Raw genomic sequence first — 10,033 nt, 5'->3', positions numbered from 1 at the left:
TCAAAATAAAAGTCCCCCCATTAACAAAAACCATGCTCAATTCATCAATTCACAATAGTGCCCATTGAGCCGTTATCTGATCAAAATCTCAAAATAATCCTGATTAATTCATACAGAAACCACAATTTAAAAAAAATTTCAAAGATAAATCAGGATATCTCATTCATTCCGAATTGTGAATCAGACATAAATGTTAACTTGAGATTACGTCAACGATCGCTTTAAGTCTGAGATCTGAGAAGTTGAAATATTTTTTTTTGCGATCCCACGTGTGACATTGGTCGATTTTGCGCAACTGACAGATAAAAAAAGAAACTATCTTTAACATCACTATCAATATATTCTTATTCTAAAAGAACTAATTACACCCAACTAAAACATATTAGGAACACATTTTATCAATTTGCATATCAACATTCTGAGTGGGAGGAATGTAAACATTGTAGTACATCTTTTGGTAATAATTTCTCATTTCTAAGAAACTTATGACAACCAACCAAAATTATGAACAACTAGTTTACTCTGTAGTAGTTTCTTCAAGGGATACAAATAATCTTCTCAGCAATCTGCGTTGGGGGAAATGTAAACATTGCAGTACATCTCTGTAAGAGTAAGTGTTTACCTTCTGTTGAAGAAAATCTATGAGTTTAGTTTGCTGTGCAATGGTTGCTTCATGCCTTGTTACCAGCTCAGACATAATTCTAAAGAAGAGCGTATTATACAGGGGTGGTCATGAATATTGAAAAAACAAACAAAACTAGAATACCGAAGGAGTGTTCACTGTTCAGTCCAAAAGAGGTTCATAGGTTCAGAACCTTCCTTTGGAAACTTAAAGCCCCCCCCCCCCCCCCCTTACAATGGACAAAATACCCCTGGAGATCGTTTACGATAACTTTCCAGTGACCCAATATTTTAAAGTGAGTGCCCGGACCACTACGGTAGGACCCTTAAATCATTTGTTTAGTAAAAAATAACGAAAATATCGGAGCTTTTCTGACTTGAATCAATAGTTTTACATACCGTACATTTTCAGAACAAATCCGTATATTTTTTGGGGAAAAAATCTGTACAAACCGTACATTTTTGGGGAAAAAATCTGTACGGTACAATCCGTACATTAAAAAAAATCCGTACAATTTTTGAAATACGTTAAAACCGTACATTTAAGAAAAATAAAACCATGTTTGAAAAAACACATCAAAATTCAATTCGTCTTCTTCAATTTTTCATTCATTGTCCTTAGTAAATTAGGATGAGAATGCGAGGAGAAACAAGTAAATTAGGATGAGAATGAGAGAAGAAACTAGTAAATTAGGATGAGAATGAGAGGAGAAACAAGTAAATAAGGATGATAATGAGAAGAGAAACAGGAAAAATACACATTTAAAATCTAAAAATCTATAATTATGGTATTTAGTCTTTTACTTCTCTTCATTAGGATGGGTTTCCTTGTTTGCTTGAAGCTTTTTAAAAAAACTTATTTTTGATCAAAAATCAATATTCTCGAAAAAGTATGAATACATTTTTGTTATCAATTGAAACAACAATCAACCTAATATTTTTTTAGAATGCAGAAAATAAGTTAAACTAACTTCAATTTAACGAGATTTTTTAATAAAAATTTTAATGCAAAATTTGCTAAAAAGAGTAAAAAAAGGTGTATTTCCAAGCTAAAAATCCGAACAACTTGAAAAAAATCCGTACAATCCGTACATTTTGGCCACCCTGAAACTTAACTCTTTCCAAGAAAAACGATATCTTTCTTGTTGCTAATCAGATTTGAGTGTGAATCAGACCCTTGAAATAAAACTCATTGGAAAATACATCAATCTTTTAAATTTGACATAATAAGCATTAAAGTTATAATTTTCTCAATCTACCTTGAATCTGTCTCTATTTTGAGATGTATTTCATCAATCTGTTGATTCTTCTGTTCTATCTTCTTAATTGCCTCCTCAATACCATTGGTCAGCTTGAAGTTAGACTCCTTGTGACTGTGCAGTTGGGTCGTCTTCTCTCCCAATTCAATCTGAAACAAAACAAAAATTTCTCAGGAATTGTATCTTTTCAAAATATCAATTTACCCTCATTACTGTTTGGACAAACAAATAAAAGGGGCTTTCCAATTCCATCCCTGAATTTCAAAACAACGGGGAAAATGTTGTCCGTTCAATTCCCAAAGTCTTCCAGCAAAGTATGCACCCCTAAGGTAATAAGGCAAGGAAAGTTAATTGCGGTTGAGTATTCTCAGCGTACATATTGAAACCAGTTCTCTTTGAGCAATATTAGTAAACAAGAATAGATGCAGCAGTCTTTAGTATCCGAGGAGGATAAATGCATTTAATTTTGATAATTTTGATCATTCAAATATTAGTTTCCTATGACTAAAATATTTCATTGATTTTTTATGTGCAAAATTAATCCCATGTCAGGCTATGACATCCGTCTTGTGTTTACTTTACCGCCCAGAGACAGTACACTGCAGTACTAAGAATGCGTACACCTCTGAAATAACTATCTTGACATTATAATTCTTTGCCCTGATCTAACAATTAACAAGCAATTGTTAAGGGTTCCTAGTTAATCCTCAAGAAAACAGAGGAATGAATATTAATATTGAAAACACCTTTATCAATTTATTTACTGCTCAAATATGGAAATAAGTAATCCAAATAGATGACAATTTTTGCAGTGTGTAATTTAAAAAATTTGTATTTGAAAAATTTACCTATTACAGAAAGTATGTTTGAACCAAATTAAAAATGAAGGAATGATCTGTTACCAAGAAATTATTGTTATTATCAATAATCATTAAAAAAGTATAACTAACCTTAAGCTGACTATTTTCATATTCCAAACTTGATTTAAGTTTTTCTAAACTATTTCCAGTTTGTTCCATTTTCATATTTTTACCAGTCAGCTCCTCCAGGGCGCCTGAAGTGCAAATACATTTTTTTAGAGGGAGAGTACGCAAAATAAAAGTCCACCAAGAGATAAATAACAAATGAATTAAAGAAAGATAATGCAGTTCTTCCAGCGTCTCGACAACTTCCAATCAAACAGCGTTGAAAAATTTAGTGCTCGGTAGAAATCAATCAGTCAATTGTCTTAAAACAAAATAAGTAATCCAGATTAATTCATAAAAAAGTACTGCATGCATATCTTTCCAAATCAGGCCGCTCCTTATTATTAAAAAGGAAGTAAACAATATTCGCATTGAGATAAATTGTCAACTAACCAGATGGTTAATTTTAAAAACATTTTAATTTTCTTATAAAAGTTACAAATAATGCATGGTGAGAGTATCACACCTGAAAGCTTCTTGCACAATTCCTTATACTCAGATAGATTCTTTTCATAAACTTCTTTCTCCTGTCACAACAAATACCATTGAAGATTAGACTTCATAATATTTTTGCTAATAGTTGGGTTTTACCACATAAAACGCAAGAAAGGAAAAAAAGACTCATGTTCTTAGTAAGCGCTGACATGTTTTTTAAAAGCGATTACATGTTTTTAATAACCCCTTACATATTTTTAATAACCCATGGCATGTTTTTAATAACCCATGGCATGTTTTTAATAACCCATGGCATGTTTTTAAAAGCCCCTTACATGTTTTTAATAACCCCTTACATGTTTTTAATAACCCCTTACATGTTTTTAATAACCCATGGCATGTTTTTAAAAGCCCTTACATGTTTTTAATATCACATGACATTGCTCCAAATATTGCTTTAATGATATTTTGTAGAGAAGTAAGATGTCCCTCAAATAAAAAGTAGTTAAAACAAATTTGAAACAAACACCCCTCCCCTTCTCAAAACCATAATATTTGTCCCTCCCCCCCCCACCCCCTTATCCAGAGCTATATGTTTGGTTTGGTATTCTGCCTTGTTAGCTTGTTTCTCATAGTCTTCCAGCTTCTGTTCCATTGTCTACAGGAGCGAGATGATTAAGATATTAGATCAAATAAAACCCAAAAAAATGTTGAGATTTGCAAGTCCAGCTTTCAAGTTTCATATAGATAGATAAATACTAAATAGATAATTACTTGAGAGTAAGATGGATATATTAATATATAGATATATCACGGCGGACTAGGGTAAATATGAACTCAAACCGGACCGGTCCCTTGTACCTAGGTCGGGGCACGTTCCATTTTTTTCTAGCCGTTTTGTTTACAGTTAATTTCAACCGTAAAAAAATTAAAATTTCAGTTAGCCGTTAATTTTAAAGGTCAACGGAACATTCGTTCCGTTAACGGAACACACATTCCGCTTACGGCATTTACCGTTTTTTTATTACCGTTAGTTAACAATCTTAATTTTATTAACAGCGTTAACGGAAAATTATCAACAATAGTAAACGGCTCTAGCCGTTAATGGTACCATTATTTCAAAATTAACACCATTAATGGTGCAAAATGATGAAAAAAATATCGTTAACGGCCTGTGCCGTTCCGGTTGATTACAGTATTACCGGCAAATAACATTTTATCGACGGTTTATAAATACAGAAGACAACATTTAAAAACATCAAATGCGTAAATTTTTTTCTTTCATAAAAAAAATTCATGCAATCTTACATGAACGAAATTTAGCGTTTTTAGCTTTTAGTTCACACTTTTAACCGTTTTTTTCAAAACAGCTAATTCGTTTCGTTAACGATTTAAATTATCGGTTTTTGCAGTTCGTTAACTGACTCTTTCGTTTATTTTCGAAAACCTCCATTTCGTAATTAAGTCAGCTCAGGATCAAATTCTAATGCAAACAGCACTGAATAACCTCTATGACTGGTCAGTCAAGTGGGGGATGAAATTCAATGTGAGTAAATGTAAAATTATTCACATGGGAAAAAATAATCCACGCTATGAATACCACATTGGAGGGGGAAACTCCAATCAGATACAAAGGAAAAGGACATTGGAGTGCTAATTAATGATAACTTAAAACCGAGTTTGCAGTGTCAGAAAGCAGCAAACACAGCTATGGCTGTTCTGAACCAGATCCTGAGGGCTTTCACCTACAGAGATAGAACTACATATATAAATCTGTACAAGATATATGTAAGACCTCATCTTGAGTTCTCCTCTCCAGTCTGGAATCCATGGTTAACTTCAGATGTTGAAAGGTTAGAAAATGTCCAGAAAAAAGCTCTAAAACAGGTTATGGATTACAAGAAACCGATTATCTAACAAGGGTAAAAGAACTTGGTCTGACTACACTGGAGGAGAGAAGAACATACACCGATCTTGTACAAACATACTAAATCATACATGGAAAAGATGATGTGGACAGAAAGATTTGGTTTGAGCTGTATGGTGACACTGAAAGGAGAGTAACCAGAACAAGTGAACAGTCCCTTTGTATAGTAGCTTCCAGACCCAATTTGGATATAAGAAAACACTTCTTCTCTAATAGAATAGTTCAGCAGTGGAATGCACTACCTGATAGCATCAAAAATGCAAGAAATGTCAAACAGTTTAAAAACATGTATTTGAGCCAAGTGCCCCTACCCAGATGAAGTAATCTGTCAAACCTCTGCTCTCGGAAATGGTATGGGTCACCAGTAAAGCTGACACTTCTTCCTTGGATCAAAATGGTCCCTTAGAAGTTCCTCTTCAAGTAAACAAGTAAACAAGTAAACAACGGAACTTTGCCCAGTCCTACTTGTACCAGCTTAGTGAAGCGCTACACGTACCGGCCCGACCCTATTCTTTACCAGCTAGGTTTAAACTTTGATGGCGCGGCAAGACTTCTTACAGTGCCCTGCCTATCATAGGTCTATTTGACCGACCCTTCTAGCTTAGTTTAGTGCGATATAAATGGATAAAGAATTAATAAGAAGATGCTAAGATTGATTGGTAATCGATAGATTTATGACGGATGGAATATCAAGAAAACTATTTTCAAATTTAATTTCATCTTTTCCTTCAGTTTCTTTTCTGTGAAGAGTTTAACACTTTTCTCCTCGTTGACGGCAATCTTAACCTTCCTTGAGTCCTCCTGAATACAGGCAATAAATAAATTATTAAATAATACATCTTTTCTCCTCGTTGACGGCAATCTCAGGCAATAAATAAATTATTAAATAATGCATCTTTTCTCCTCATTGACGGCAATCTTAACCTTCCTTGAGTCCTCCTGAATACAGGCAATAAATAAATTATTAAATAATACATCTTTTCTCCTCGTTGACGGCAATCTTAACCTTCCTTGAGTCCTCCTGAATACAGGCAATAAATAAATTATTAAATAATACATCTTTTAACCAGGGTTGGAAAAAACCCGTATTTTTTTTCAACAAAATTAATTGTTTTTTTGGGGGTTTTAGATAAAAACGAGATTGTTAAAAAACAATAATTTGTTTCTTTCAAAAAACACAATAAACCCCAAATAAGCCCACTAAAGTGGGTTTTATTTTTTTGTGTGGTTTATTTGAGTCCTCCTGAATACAGGCAATAAATAAATAAATAAATATTTTTGAATAATTCATCTTTTTAACGGTTATCTCATGGTTATTAGCAATCCTAACCTTCCTTAAAGGGAGTGTTCGCGAAAAATGAAAGGGGTATAGGCTTACGGCGAAAAATAAACGCTTTTGATTGCTACTAATCTATTTCTATCTGTTGCGTCTATAAGGAGAAAATTATTAAAAACGACTCATAACGAAGAACGTAGTGTCCATACAAATTCAGAAAGATGCAACACTCAACTCGGATCGTAAACATATCAATTTAACTCCCAACAAATTATTCAGATATTACAAACAATAGTCATCGATTATTTTTCATAATTGATATTTAAAAATATTTCTTTATTTTTCATGATCTGAGAGTTACTTTTGAAAAAATTTATTTCATTTAAAAAAAGCAAAAATATTAAAAAAATAATCGTTAACTATCGTTTGTAATATCTGAATGATTTGTTTAGAATTAAATTGATTATTTACGATCTGAGTTGAATGTTGCAACTTTCCGAATTTGTATGAACGCTACGTTCTTCGGTACGAGTCATTTTTAACAATTTTCTCCTGATAGACGCAACAGATAGAAGTAAGATTAGTAGCGATCAAAAGCGTTTATTTTTCGCCGTAAGCCTATACCCCCTTTCATTTTTCGCGAGCACTGCCTTTAAGTCCTCATGAATACATGCATTACATGAAGGAATTTCTCACTTCAAAAAAAAAATCTAATAAACCAAGGCTGGGAATATTTGTGTTGGATGTCTATAAACACGAAATCCAGGGGAAAAACTTAAAAATGACTTAAATCAAAATCCTTAAAATGAAAATCTAACGACGGGGGTGAATATTTTCTCGAAGAATCATTTCCCCCTTTAGAAAATATGTATGTTTGAGCAAAGCGCAAAATTTTTTAGGGTTTCATTTTCCCAATTTAACCTGTGACCTCTGATGTGTACCTGAACTAAGTCCACTTTAGAGATAAGTTCTCTCTTCTCGGCCTCAAGAACCTGGACTCTGTCCTCCAGGGACTCTGCAGCAGACTCGAACTCTGTGACCTGACGGTCCAGGTCTTCACAAAGGCCTTAAACATTATTTTTGTCAATTTGCAAAAAAATTAAAAACTACTAAATTAAATGGTTGGTTTCAGAAAAACTGTAGAATACTAGAGCGGATATAAATACTAAATACTAAAAAACAAAACTGCTATTTATCAAGAACAATAAAAAAAAGTGGAAACATCAATTCCAAGATTTGTTAGAACCATTTTTGAAGCAAAAAAATGTATTCAAATTCTGAAAAAAATCTGAAAATCTCTGGTTTGATTTAATACAACACCTTTAAGAGCATCGTTGTTGATCTGGATAGATTTGAACTTCTCCTTTTCCTCGGAAAATCCTTGGATCTCCTTCTCCAGTCTTTCAATCCTCCTCTCATATCCTTGGAACATTTATTTAGTATTTTTTTTTATTCTATGTGTATAATTGTCTATCTATTCGTCTGTCGTGAGTCCTGTCCTTCTGACCATATCTATCCATCCGTACATCTGTCCACCTTTCCGTCTGTCCATCTACGTATGAAAGTCTGTCCTCTAGCACCTGAGGGGGGGGGGGGGGCACGAGTCCCAATGCAGAATGAATAGAAAAAATGGCAAATATCAATATTACAGGGATAAGAAATCTAATAAAGATATTGGAGAAATTATACAAGCTAGTTTTTAAAAATATTCTTATCTTTCTCAATTAATAATGCTAAAGGCTATTGTAAACATTTAATGTAAAAAAAGTTCCAAACTGTATTGTATTGACTTTTGTTATTTTAAAGAGTTCAAACTCTACAGAATATACTGATCTAAGTTCATAATATAACTGTGCCGGTATTTAACATGTTATAAGTATGACAAAGAGAGCCTGCCTCTTAAATCTTTAAATAAGTGAGAGTTTTTCCAGATTTTTGCCACAAACTCTGATATTTTTTTCCCTTTATCTTTGCAACCCAATGTCGTAGATTTCAAACTTTGAATTCTTTCGGTAAAATAATCTAAGTTTGAAATATCAAAGGTTTACACCACTCGGTGCTAAGATTTAGGGGTTAGTATATTCGAGTTTGTTCCAAATCTAGAGAACATTCTCAACCTGGCAAATTTCTAATTGATTTTCATTTTTAATAACTGATAAGGATTATCTTCTTTGACAGAAATTCTATAAAATCTAAAATGACATATTTGCATCTGTTTTATACTGACTTGAGATTATTTATAGGTTAAATGTATTTAAATGTTTTTTAAGAAAATATAAGTCATTATTTCTTGTAATTAAATCTGTAGTTAAACCATATGGGTACTTAACAGATTTTATTTTGCGCTTCGCGCTCACATTCAACGAAATTAACTCAAATCGTTGATTTTACAGCTGTTGAAAGTATACATTTTTTAACAACCAGGAACAAAAATCTATTTGAATTGAGCACATTCAAATCTGGATAAAACATCTGAAAATTTCCTTTTTTTGACTTCAACAAATACTTAAAAAAGCACTTTTTTTAGTTTTTTAAATTTTTTTTTTTAATATTTTGCCCCTCCCTACCAAAAGTGCTAGTTGCGCCTCTGCATCTATTTGTCCATCAACGTCTGTCAGTCTGTTTGGCCTGATATCTATCCATCTGTCCATCTACGTCTGTACGTCTGTCCGCCTGCCTGTCTATCTGTCTAACTGTCCCTCTGTCCGTCTAATCATTTCTCCAACCATTCATCTGTCTGTATTTCTATCAGCCCATTTTAAATCTGTTCATCCTTTCGTCTCCCCACGTTAATCATGGTGTTCCTTTATTAATTCTATATCGTCCCTGTATAGTCCCTATACCGTTTCTATATCTTCCCTGAATAGTTCCAATACCGTTTCAACATCGTTCCTGTATAGTCCATATACAGTTCATAAATCGTCTTTGTACAGTCCCTATGCCGTTCATAAATCGTCCTTGTATTGTCCCTATACCGTTCATAAAACGTCTCTTCATAGTCCATAATCCGTTCGTAAATCTTCCCTGTATAGTTCCTATAACGTTCATAAATCGTCCCTGTATAGTCCCTTTGCCGTTCAGAAATCATCCCATTACCGTTCATAAATCGTCCAATGTCTGGCTGTTTCTACCTGAAACCTCAGTCTCCAATCTCCGTTTCTCCATGGATATCTCCAACTTCTGCTGTTTTATCTTCTCCAGGTCCTCCTTCATCTTTTCCATCTTCTCATTGCTCCTCTCCAAACCCTTCACCTCGAGATCCAACCTATCCTTCTCTGCCTTTATATCTCCCAGCTCCTTCTCTGAAAATAAAAGATACGGTAAAACGTAATTTAAAACAAACCTCAATGCAACGAGTCAACATTCTTTGAAATTAAGGAAAAGTCAATGAGCCAAAATAAATACCATTTATTAAATCAATCAAGTTCAGGCATTACTCCCTATTTTTAGAAAGTTAAACTTATTTTAATTCAACAGAATCAGCGTTAAATGTTAATACATAAATATGTTCTACTTTTGTAGTCGATCCGTAGACGTGAAACTACTTTAC

At 33.4% G+C, this 10,033-nt stretch overlaps 2 protein-coding genes across 2 annotated transcripts in view; both read right to left on the bottom strand.

Annotated features, from left to right (window-relative positions):
* The window catches only part of LOC111703599 (citron Rho-interacting kinase), a 17,270-nt gene extending 16,992 nt beyond the window's left edge, over positions 1-278 (bottom strand). Inside the window, exon 1 of the mRNA XM_023475585.1 lies at positions 270-278. Coding sequence (XP_023331353.1) covers positions 270-278 — 9 coding nt within the window. The remainder of the gene's footprint in view (positions 1-269) is intronic.
* Positions 279-622: 344 nt separating this feature from the next.
* Positions 623-10,033, bottom strand: part of LOC111703608 (citron Rho-interacting kinase) — a gene marked incomplete at its 3' end in the record, with an annotated part of 28,408 nt that continues 18,997 nt past the window's right edge. The window contains 9 exon segments of the mRNA XM_023475592.1: positions 623-701; positions 1,881-2,029; positions 2,831-2,934; positions 3,312-3,372; positions 3,894-3,938; positions 5,934-6,008; positions 7,425-7,549; positions 7,804-7,905; positions 9,615-9,785. Of these exon segments, the coding sequence (XP_023331360.1) occupies positions 623-701; positions 1,881-2,029; positions 2,831-2,934; positions 3,312-3,372; positions 3,894-3,938; positions 5,934-6,008; positions 7,425-7,549; positions 7,804-7,905; positions 9,615-9,785 (911 nt within the window).

Source organism: Eurytemora carolleeae, unplaced genomic scaffold (assembly GCF_000591075.1).
Source record: "Eurytemora carolleeae unplaced genomic scaffold, Eaff_2.0 scaffold552, whole genome shotgun sequence".
Taxonomy (NCBI): domain Eukaryota; kingdom Metazoa; phylum Arthropoda; class Copepoda; order Calanoida; family Temoridae; genus Eurytemora; species Eurytemora carolleeae.
The sequence above is the reverse complement of the archived record's forward strand: the minus strand, read 5'-3'. Positions and strand labels throughout refer to the sequence as shown.